The following is an 11,371-nucleotide window of genomic DNA, read 5'->3' on the forward strand; positions in this document are numbered from 1 at the left end:
TTGACTTGACCTTTTAGTGCAATTTCAGTTGAGTTCTTCAGTCTTCAGAACACTAGACAAACTAGAAAGTGAACTCCAATAGTTGAGTTCGGAAAGTTCTAGTCTATTACAAAGAAAACCTAAGGATTTTGGTATCATCAAAACTAGGGCTAGGATATTTCATTAAGTTTCCAACATAGTTTAATGTCGATATTCGCCGTGCATCGCACGGGCGTGCATACTAGTTACGATTAAGCTTCACATGCTTTGTCTTCTAAGTATGAGAAGTCCCACCTGTCGTTTTTGGGACGGATGAACTAATGTCTTTCCATCACTTATTTATTAATCTAAACCAAAAAAATGAATATAAGTAATAGCAAATTCCATGTTCGATTTATTATTGTTGTGAAAGAAAGATAAAATGATCGAAATAATATACTATTTCCTCTATTTACGATAAGTGTGGTTGTTTTATTATATTCATTCGTTCATAATAAGGCTGTGCTTAATTGTCTTGTAGTGTTGAGACAATTTAGCCAAACTCAAGGAAAGATTAATACTAGTGGACGTGTTACGATTTATAAGAAGATGAATTTTATACCACTTGTTAAAGGCGTGGTATTAGCACCCCATTAGAAACGTGCATAGTAACTGAAATGTCAAATATACCCTCCTCAATTTTTTATATTTCCAAGCGTGTTTTTTTCTCCCGTCGATATGTGAAATTGAGAGGGAAAAAAATTGGTGGATTTATATATGATAAATCATCGAACCCACAGAAACTATACTTTCGATTCGTCTGCCAAGGATTCGTGGGAAATCAATTCCAGACGACTATCGACCTCTAATCCATTGATATCACCATGGCTTCTGCACAACAAGGTATGAAACTTTTTTTAGCTTCTCATACTACATTTGCTAGGGTATACCGCGTAATATGTGTAAATCCCTCATCCTAATTTTTAGATATAAGTTAGCATCGTTGTGTTAGTATTTGTTGATTGGAATTGTGTGAAATATGTTCGTTTGTTGGAATGGCGCTTGTTGTCGTTCCATTAACTAAAATGCGACATCAACATTTGAGTGTGTAACTTGTTATTGCGCTCATACTCGATGTCATCTTGTTGCACCGTGACAATGGAGTTGTTGTTTTGTTGGGGTTAATTTTGGTCTACGATGTGATTGTGTTGAAAATGGGGAGTTGTGATATGAGTCGCGCTTGCATCAACAAAACCGAGAAGACACGGCGGAGTTGGACCAACAAAGAGGAAGAGACCCTTCTTAGCTCACTCAAGAAGCTAGTTGTTAAGGGATGAAAGTCGAACAATGGCTTTAGGGCAGGGTATCTAACTAAGCTTGAAGATGTCATTAAGAATGTGTTCCCGGGGACGGATTTGAAAGTTGTACCACACATAAACTCTAAGATTGCACAAAAAAAAAAAAAAAACTATTGCAGCCTATCAGCGATCCTTTCATGCAGTGGGGTAGGATTCAATGTGAACGGTGATCACATGATTGAGCACACTGCTGAGCAGTGGAATCAAATTGTGAAGGTCTTATCGCATACTCTGAATTTGTTTGACGCATAAACGTATTTATTGAGCTTATTGTTTGATTGATGTGTGCAGTGTGACCCGAATGCATGGCTCATGAGGTTTAAGTTGTGGCCATTACTTGAAAATTGGAAGAAGTGTTTGGTAAAGATCGGGCGACAAGCGAGAACGCCGAAGATCTGATGAATGTTGTTATTGATATGTATCGCCGCGGGAACACGCCACAGAGTGTACCTGATGGTGATTACAACGTTAATCTTGATGATGCACTGGAACACAAAGTCGTTAAGGAGAGCGTTGGGCAAAGCAAGAAAAGCAAATGGAATGCAAGTGGGAGTAAGAAGAAGCGTAAAGAGATAGATGAGATGGGAGGTGTCTACGAGCTTCTAGGTGAGATCAGTCGCAACATTGATCGGAGGCTGGAGACATTGGAAATCGTATTGGGTATGAATTTGACCTAGGGAAGGCCAGGAAACAAGTGTTCGAGCAAGTAAGCCTGATCCCGAGGCTAACTCTTGAGGAGATGTTCGATGTGACTGAACTGCTTGCTTACAAGGTGGACCGCTTGGAGATATTCCTAGGGCTGCCAGCCGAGGCTTGCCTTGCGTATACGATGCATATTATGCTGGGGTAGATCAAGTGAAATCTGAAAAAACTTGCCGATATCTATGATGTTGCTTTTATTTTGAGTATTAGTTGAAATATGTATTGTTGGTAGTACATAAAGATGTTTGCTGTGTTTTGAGGTCTGACTCAAGTAGATATGTTACACCCATGCAGTTTCTATGTTTTTGTATCCTATATCATGATTAATTTTATGATGCAGTATATGTCCCACGTTTTTAAGCTTATGTACAAATTAAATGGCTTTTATTTTCATTGTTTGTGCATCTAATTGAATTTTTTTTTGTTGGCACTCCAGTAAGGTTGCTAACAATTATGAGATAGCATTCATTAACAATTTCTTAGGGGTAGTTCGTAATGAAGTGAGCTACAAAAATAGCATGTACTTCATAAACATGCTAGATCATAAAAAAATATTGCAATAATTTTTAAAAAATAAATTCTACGAACTATGGCTCGATAGAACTAAATCGTGCCCACATATGCTCGATTAAATGCATCTTGAAGGCAGGTGTGCATTCGGCGGTCGCGAAGGCTTGCATCTTGAGCCAGATAAGCGTCGAATTCCCGCAGAGCTCCGATATTGATCTAATGTTAAGAACCGCTTCTTGATCACTCGTCATTCGCCTCGGTCTTCCAATTTGTTGCACGCTCTCCTTCATCCTCGATTACCATATTGTGCAAAATAATGCACGTAAACATGACATTGGTCAATTGCTCATTTTTCCATAAACGAGCCAAGCCTTTAATAATAGCCGAACTACCTTGAAGAAACCAAAAGCTCGTTCTATGTCCTTCCGTGCAGCTTCTTACATCACTTTGAACCTTTTCTTATTCTCCTCACTAGGAAATGGGGGGCTGTTGAAAAAAAATGGCCAATCCGGATAGATTCCATTTGTTAAATAGTAGCCCGTAGTATGATGGCACGGTTGGCATCGAAGTGCACTGCCAGACAATTTCCCGAAAGAAAGTCGTTGAATAACGTCGATTGATTCAATACATTGATGTCGTTGTTCGAGCCTGCGACTCTAAAGAAGAAATGTCAGATCCACAGATCTTAAGATGCTACGGCCTCAAGAATAATAGTTGACTCGCTGTCATCCCCTCGAGTGTATGCTCCTTGCCACATCACTTGACAATTCTTTCGAGTCCAGTGCATGCAATCTGGGCTCCCTAGCATTCTCGGGAACCTATGCTTTGCCTCGTGTATAACAAGTAGCCTACAAGCGTCTCCGCATTGTTGGAAGAATGGATCGAACACCACCGCATTTACGACGCGCAAAATTAAGATCGACATATATGAAAACGACGTTAGAAAAATGGTTCGCCATAAATAGGGATCGAGGGCAAAGTAATCCCAATAAAATTCACCATCGGCTTCACGATCGCGGTAAACGTATACTTTCTTTGCCTTCTTTTTTGGAGAAGGGTCGAACCCAATTGTACTTGTCACATTCATAATTTTTTTTGGCAAAATGCATGAAAAAAGCTTCGAGATCAACATTGGGTTCACGCAAACCAGACACGTGCTCGCTCCGTGAGCCCTGCTATGCATGCTCTCAGTCATCAATATATATATATTTTCATTGCACCATTATATTATACTCCCTCTGTCCATAAAAAATAGTCAATTTTTATCATTTTAGGATGTCCACAAAAATTAGTCCATTCCACTTTTAGAAACTTTCTATCACATGGTGGGTCAATTTCTCTTTTAAGTGTGACCCTTTCTCCACTTACAATAAATTAAACCATTTTCATTAAAATCTGTGACGTCCCTTCTAGGACTAGTTTTTATGGACGGAGGGAGTATGATGATACACCATAGTAAAATTTGCAAAAAAAAAAAAAAAAAAAAAAAAAAAAAAAACACTACATTTCAGATAGGTGCCCACGTTTTAATTTAATCACCTTTAATTCAAAATTTGAAAAGATTGTAAAAATCCCTTTTCTCTCTCTTGTTTCAACTTTTTTCTGCTATTGGTTTGTGTACATTTCATATTGTTTTACTGTTCATGCAAGTTTCCAACACGACCTGTCAATATATATATATACATATACGCACACATGTAGAGTCATAAATGCAACAATTCAACGCTTTCGAAATTTACGCTTGTTTTCCCTCTCTAGTCTCTCCTATTTTATTTCTCTTCTTCGGCAAAGTCCAGTTTCTGCATAATGATGGAAGAGCACAATTAAGGTGAGATATTATAATCTCTCTATTTTTTATTTCATGGTATTTTCGTGCAGTTTAATGATGTTGGTTGGTGATTCTTTCTAATCCATTTCTTCTTAAGCATTCTTGTCCTAATTTATGTCAAGATATTGTTTTTTGTTTAAAAGAGTATTTTATCCAATTTTTCATATTAGTAGAGTGAACCTTCTCTCTCTCAGCCTTGCTTTATTCCGGTAAATATTTTAGTCTTTTGGTGAGTCTTTCTTTCTTTTGGAGAAGATGGCACACTTTGCTAGAGTTTATTTTCCATTCTAGTAAAGTTTTTCTTTTTTCTTTTTTTATAAACTCTTCGACTAACAAAATGAATTAATATACAGAGTTAATTTTGGATTTAATGGGAGTACATCTGTGCATAGTTCTACAAAAATGAGTGGGGCTATAAAGCCAAAACGGTCTGCATCTTTTTTCATAAAATTGATGTGCATGGCTTCAGTGAGTAAGACTGTAACCAAAAACTACTTTTAACACTTTTCAAGAAAAGCAGTGCTTCAATGGCCTGATTATATTCTCTCACGGGTTCAAAAAGTATTTTCGTTTTTTGAGGAAAATAAATAAACATCACCATTCACCACATCATATGCATTCTTTTTTTAATCAGTAAAAAAAGTGGTACATTATTATACTCTCATGTTTTAGTCCCTGATTATCTCATTTCAATCTTGCAGAATCAAACTCATATTGTAACTGCAGAGATGCCAAGATCAAGGTATTCAAGAGAATAATTATCTTGTTTTTTAATAAATGTGTAGGGAATGATTTTGATTGTGTGTTTTGTGGCAACAGAGCGAGTGAATTGCCTCAACGGCCGTCTCCTCGGGCGCCGCACAGCCTCTGGACGTCGTCGAGCTCCGACTCGGATCCAGTCCATCAACGGTCGAGGACCACCGAGCGGAGCCCGAGGCTGTCGGACGGGCGGTCCCCACGGTCGGAGCCATTAAATCAGAGGAAGCTAGGAAGCCGCATTGCTGATCTAGAGACTCAGCTTGGCCAAGCCCAGGGTGAGCTCAAATGTCTCAAGGATCAGTTGGCCTCTGCTGAGGCAGCTAAGAGAGCAGCTCAAGAACTTCTTGATAAGAAATCAAGGAAACCTAACAAGCTTCCAAATTCTCTTGAAATTCAAGACAAGAAACAAAGTAATGAGGAGTACTATGATGATGTCTTTGAAGTCCCGGTGGAGAAACCAGCTCTTGAGTTCAAGGAATCACCGGCAACGCCAGCGCCAGACAGTTTGTTTTCATGTGATGAGCTGGCATCGAAGAACGAGGAGATAAGCACGCTCAAGGGCAAGCTGGATGAAAAGAGTAAAGAAGCTCATGTTCTTGCTGAGGAGAACGCCAAGATGAAGTGGCAGCTTCACGAGAAGTCGACCAAGATATCATCAGCGGAGTCTGAGATAGAGGAGCAGAGTTTGAGGTTGAAACAGGCTGATGATGAAATACAGAAGAGTAGAACAAGTGCAGCAAGAGCCAAGGCAGAGTTGGAGAACGAGATGAAGATGCTTCGTGTTCAAACCGAGCAATGGCGAAAGGCGGCTGATGCTGCAGCAACAGTCTTGGCTGGGGAAGTGGAGATGAATGGGAGGAGGATATCTGAGAGGTGTGGATCCATGGACAAGCAGCTTTATGGCAGCTCGTTCGAGCCCGTTGGCAGATACACGGGCTCACCGGGGCTGCCCGATGATTCTGACGATGTTTATGGAGGCGGCAAGAGGAGAGGATCTGGTATCAAAATGTTTGGAGACCTGTGGAGAAAGAGAGGGAACAAGTAGAAACTCAGTGTGTGTGTGTGTGTTTTTTTGTTAGAATAGGTTCAGGAAAATGGTTTCTCACCATTTGCATTTGTTTTCAGTTTCGCTGTACTAGTAGACCACTTGTTTTATGTTAGCAGACATTAAATATGGTGTTCATTTATGATGGATGGCAATGAAAAAGAATTTTTGGGGAGATAGATGACAATCAGAATATTTCACTAAATTTATCAATACGCTTCAATCTGACAATCATACAGAGCAATAAAATCTGTATGAAAAGTAAAGATAGATATTACATTTTCTTTTCTTGTATAAATTGTGATTACTCGTCTTCATCACTTCCATACTGTTGGAATAAGGATTGCAATACGTTGCTGGTAGCAGCGGCAGGTTCAGCATGTTGCTGTTCATTCTCAATGCCTATAGTTGAGGATTGTGGCGCGGATTTCTTGATGATGGAGAATTTGATGGACGGCGTCTTCATAACAGGTTTACCACTATCAGAAGCCCCATCAACACTAGCATTACCTATCAACAACAGACATGCAACGTTAAGCGTAGCACGTCTACTTATATTGAAAATTGCCAAAACGCAAATAGATAACAGTTTGTTGAAACAAAAAATCTCAAGGATAATATATATTGCATAAAGCTAAAAAGTTTAGGTTGCAAACCTTGATTCTTCGAGCCCTCAGTGTCACTGTTCTTCGTCAAAATATCTGTTGGTTTAGACAGATCTTCATCAGGCACCTTCGCCCTCTGCACCAAAACACAAGGTTTCTAAGTAATATGGATCCCTGTATGCATACATACAATCAAATAAGTTTATATGAGATTAGATAAGAGACATTCATAGATGTGTACTCTGATGTTGCATATTTAGAATATGATTTTGTTTTCTGTAATATACAGACTAAATATTAGCTGAGAAGATGGTAGCAGATCCTTCCCACCTTATGCCCAATAGCCACATCCCTTAGATAATTAGTGGGTCTTAAATATCATGAGGAGCAAACACTCAGACCGAACACGCTGAGCACGCTACTCTTTTAAGGCGCCCCTATAACCTAACAAACATAAACTGGAAACTAAAGGTTGAGCATTGGGTGCTTAAATGTTTCTATATATGGTCAGTGCCTCAGGACAGTTCCTAGTCCTACTTCCTATATGGAGTATAATTATTCTCTGCATTAATAAGAAATTAAAATGAATCATTTTCAATATGAACACAACCACATGATGGCTCGGAAGTATAATTTTTTCCCTTCTACTTACATTTGAAAGTGAAACCCCCATCAACGTGTTAGCACATGTAGAAGCTAAGGAGAAACTATGGAAATCAACATATTCCGTTGGTGTTGCTTCTATGGCAAATTCAATAGCAAAAGTAGCTAAAAGTTTAGAATTATTAATAGCACAAGGATAAACATCATCATCGACTCCAGCACTAACATCTGTCGTCGCATACTACTATTGACCACATTTCTTCATCTAAGTTCCAAAAGAGAACTCTTAATTAGAGATAAAATTAGATAAGAAGCTGATACATCCACATTCCTATAGAAAAGCATAACCAGAATATGGTGTAACAAAATAAAGATACCTTCAATGGGCGAGATGAAGATCCCACAGCGTCAAGAGGGAAAAACTCCAAATCTTCATCATCTTCGTCATCGTCATCGTCTATATCTTCATCATCGATCCTTCGAACAATAGGAGCCTTTTTTTGCCCCTGAGTTAGAGAAGGCACATAATGGCAATTTCAGAGGAAAAGTAAAGCAAAAAATGGAAGAAAGGCTGGACTGGACGTAAACAACAAACACACATATGAACAAGCTGTATTATATATCCTTACCTGAAACACTGCTTTTATGTAAGCTTCTTCTTCTTCTAACAGCTTCCTTTCCTAATACATATAAAGCACAGTTCAGTTCAAGACCAAACAACTATTACCAAAAGTCCCCGACTGTGTAAAATTGTAGATGAAACTGTACACATTTTTTTAATTTTAATCGACAAAAGAAACTGAAACTCTGATATTCTAATGTTTTAGAGTAAGCTGGTATAGTTTAATGAATGATTTTCTTCTAGAATTCACACAATAACCTAAATGAAATTTGAAAGGGTTTAGCAACCATGCCAAATGTGATTTATCCTGGATAATTAGGCTCATTAACCTATTAGCCTTGATATGTATCCAAGCAAGCCAAATTGGTCTCAATCTAGGCATAAAACGGAAGAACCGATGAGATCAACTCTATGCCATCTACTGCATACTGCCACACCAAAATATCAAGATTTATGTCTTCTTCTCGAATAGACTGACACTCGAGTCAGCTTATTATATGTCAGTCTAGTATCCAAGAAACTAGTTTTCAGGGTAAAGTTTCCAAGGTAGGAAGACACTAATAGCATTCAATACTTTCAGACATCACCTATTGGCCTGAGGTAGATAACATTTCACACATGTTTCGTACTGAAAGATTAAAATAAATAGCATCACGATAGTACCTTTTGTTCATTCGAGCGCTGCAGAGCTTCCAGCATGGCATCTACACTCACAGTTGCATGCCGCGACTGAATACAAGAGGAAAGAGGAAAATCATGTTAGCATCAGCAAATTCATATATAAACTACTATTAATAGCTGGTTTAGGAACTGAATCCAATTACTACAATAGAACAACCATTACCTTCATCGATTTCATTTCATCCAAAGCAGCAAGGATATCCATCTCTCTCTTTGAATCTAATGTTCTATTCTCCAGAGATTTCATGGCATCTCCCATCTCTTCAGCAATCCTCTTCTTTTTCTCTTCCTCCGTTTCTTCATCCTCTGCGCGCCAAGGCTCGAAGTTCCTCGACGCTCCGGATTCAACGATGTAATCCGAGTTCTGAGGATCCGTCTTGAATGTTATTTCAGCCGAGCATTTAGTGCACTTGAAATAAAACCTGAAAATTTGGATCCCCAAGTAGGTCTGCAGATAAACAAGATGCCGAAGTTAGATGAGAATTAATAATAAAAAACACAGAAAATAATCCAAGGAAGCAAAAGAAGCGAAATTATAGCGAAAACCCCCTACCTCTCCGACGACGTCTTCTTTGCGGGAATTGAATTTGGTTCCCTTGTAAATGTAATTCCCGCAGGTGCCACAACGGATGCTCATCGGAAGCATCATCCGCACCTTCATCTGCTGGTTCTTGGGCTGCCGCCGCCGCGGAATTTTCGCCGGATCGAAGTCCGGCGGGTAGTACTTGTTCAAAACTTTCCGTTCTCCCATCTTTCCTGCTCGCTACTCGGCTAACCGCAAACAATTGGATTCGTCGGGGACGGCAGTGCGATGGTGGATGGGCGGAGGCGCGGCGCCGCTGTAACCCTAGACTCTTCCCCCAATTTTATTAAAAAGCAATATGCTGGGTCCCAAATACCTAATTTAATTAAATACTCCATCTGTCCACGAAAAAGTGTCCTACTTATCCCTTTTTTTTTCCACGAAAAAGTGTCATGTTTACCTTTTTGTACATTCATACCATTTATTTTTCAATTTATTTACAATTTATGTCATTAATAAATTCACACTTTTATTTAATCTATGTAATTAACCCACACAATTAACTCACTAATTAAAACTACTAAACCAACTCCCTCATGCCTAATCAATCTCATTTCCCCCAAAATTAAATTACTCTTTCTTTGAACTCAAACAAGTGGAAGAAATACACACAAACCCTCCAAATTGTATCTCCAATTATATCTACAACCCGATTTAATGGCTTTTGAGCTATGTGTGTTTGTTGATTAGCTCAATGGAATAATAAATATGTTCTGAAAATTAACTCCACTTCACGTGTGAATTCTGCACTACAAGAAATTGAGTTTTTACCCATACATAATTACCCACACATAATAATGGGTGGTAGTTTAGCCACACATAATTTCAAAATGTGTAGATAATTCACACAAAAAAAAATCATTAGTTATTGACATTTAAAATGTGTGGCAAAAATATTTTCGTGACATTTATTATTTTACGATTATTTTTAAGTTTTATTTATGTATAATAAAATTTATTTTTAAATTTGTTGCGCCAACGTGTCAAACTAATAAAAGTTATTAACCACACATAATTTTAAATTATCTATGTGTGGGTAATGAATTTTTATCATTATTTATTCTTGACATGTAAGAAACGTGGGAAAATATTTTTAGCTACATTTATATTTTGGCTTTAATTAATTTTTTATGCAAATCTTAATTGATGTTTTACCCACACATAATTACCCACACATATTTTAACAAATGTGTAGGTGAAACAATTTGAAACTTTCAATTAGTTATTGACATTTAAAATGTGTAGCACAAAATTTATTTGTAACACTTATTATATGGCGGTAATTCTTTTTTAAGTTTTATTTTATTTAATGATGAAGTTTATTTTTATATTTGGTGTGCACCTCTATTAATTTTTTTAAACCACACATAATATAGAGTTAATATATAAAACTATCCACTTTCATATTGTAAAGATAAAAATTGTCCACTAACATAAAAATAATAAAAACTGTCCACTTTTTGATTGAAAAGACGGAAATACCCTTAACATTAAAAACATAAAAATTAACCATTTTTCTCTCATTCTCTCTCTCCTCTTTCTCTCTCTACGCATTCTCTCCCCCAATCTCATCTCTCTCATCTCTCTCTCCACTCTCTCTCATCTCTCTTTCTCGAGCGACGCTGCGGCGGAGCAGGTCAAACAAGGCGGCGAGGTGCGGGCAGATGCGGCGGAGAAAGCCACCGTCGGCAGAGCCGGGGGAGGTGGACATCGACTGGAGGTACGCCTACGCCGCCTGCTTGACGAGGCGGTTCCGGATGCAGATATCGGATCCGCCACCGCCGTCACCTCTCCCTTCCTCCGCCACCTCCTACTTCACCCCACCGCCACACTCTCAATGCCGACCTCCGTGCCACCGCCTACGAGATCTTCATCTGCGCCAACCGCTCATCCGCCTAATCTGGAAACCGCCATTGCTGCTCTTGAGATTTCTCAAAGAGGAAATCACAGGCGGTGTGCCGCTGCTCGAGCTACCGCCGCGCCAATCGATTCTCTCCGTCGGCACCCAGGTGGCGGGCCTTGTCGAACTTCGGAAGAGAAGGGACGCCGGAGGCGACGGAGCTAAGGGGTTTTGCTGCGGAAACCCTAGATCTGAAGCGGCGTTGTCCTCGCTACCG

General features: G+C 38.9%; 2 protein-coding genes across 2 annotated transcripts; one reads left to right on the forward strand and one right to left on the reverse strand.

Moving 5' to 3' along the window:
• The first annotated feature begins 4,139 nt into the window (after nucleotides 1–4,139).
• Nucleotides 4,140–6,335, forward strand: LOC131012181 (interactor of constitutive active ROPs 4-like). The gene is made up of 3 exons (XM_057940093.1): nucleotides 4,140–4,356; nucleotides 5,058–5,098; nucleotides 5,176–6,335. Exons 2-3 carry the CDS (start codon nucleotides 5,085–5,087, stop codon nucleotides 6,158–6,160), a joined length of 999 nt encoding a protein of 332 aa, XP_057796076.1. The 5' UTR covers nucleotides 4,140–4,356; nucleotides 5,058–5,084; the 3' UTR covers nucleotides 6,161–6,335.
• A 6-nt stretch (nucleotides 6,336–6,341) lies between these two features.
• LOC131012180 (uncharacterized) lies at nucleotides 6,342–9,592 on the reverse strand. Its single transcript, XM_057940092.1, has 7 exons — nucleotides 9,225–9,592; nucleotides 8,835–9,119; nucleotides 8,654–8,719; nucleotides 7,998–8,048; nucleotides 7,746–7,874; nucleotides 6,817–6,901; nucleotides 6,342–6,670 (listed from the first exon to the last, which is right to left on the reverse strand). The coding sequence occupies exons 1-7, from the start codon at nucleotides 9,420–9,422 to the stop codon at nucleotides 6,465–6,467; spliced, it is 1,020 nt and encodes a 339-aa protein (XP_057796075.1). The 5' UTR covers nucleotides 9,423–9,592; the 3' UTR covers nucleotides 6,342–6,464.
• Nucleotides 9,593–11,371: the final 1,779 nt, after the last annotated feature.

The sequence above is a fragment of the Salvia miltiorrhiza genome, chromosome 2, assembly GCF_028751815.1.
Source record: "Salvia miltiorrhiza cultivar Shanhuang (shh) chromosome 2, IMPLAD_Smil_shh, whole genome shotgun sequence".
NCBI lineage: Eukaryota > Viridiplantae > Streptophyta > Magnoliopsida > Lamiales > Lamiaceae > Salvia > Salvia miltiorrhiza.

Coding starts and splice junctions, on each gene's coding strand:
- LOC131012180 (XM_057940092.1), bottom strand. CDS start 9,422: ATGGGAGAACGGAAAGTTTTGAACAAGTACTACCCGCCGGACTTCGAT. Junction 8,049..8,653: donor AGCGCTCGAATGAACAAAAG/GTACTATCGTGA, acceptor TATATGTATTAG/GAAAGGAAGCTGTTAGAAGA. Junction 6,671..6,816: donor TGAGGGCTCGAAGAATCAAG/GTTTGCAACCTA, acceptor TGTTGTTGATAG/GTAATGCTAGTGTTGATGGG.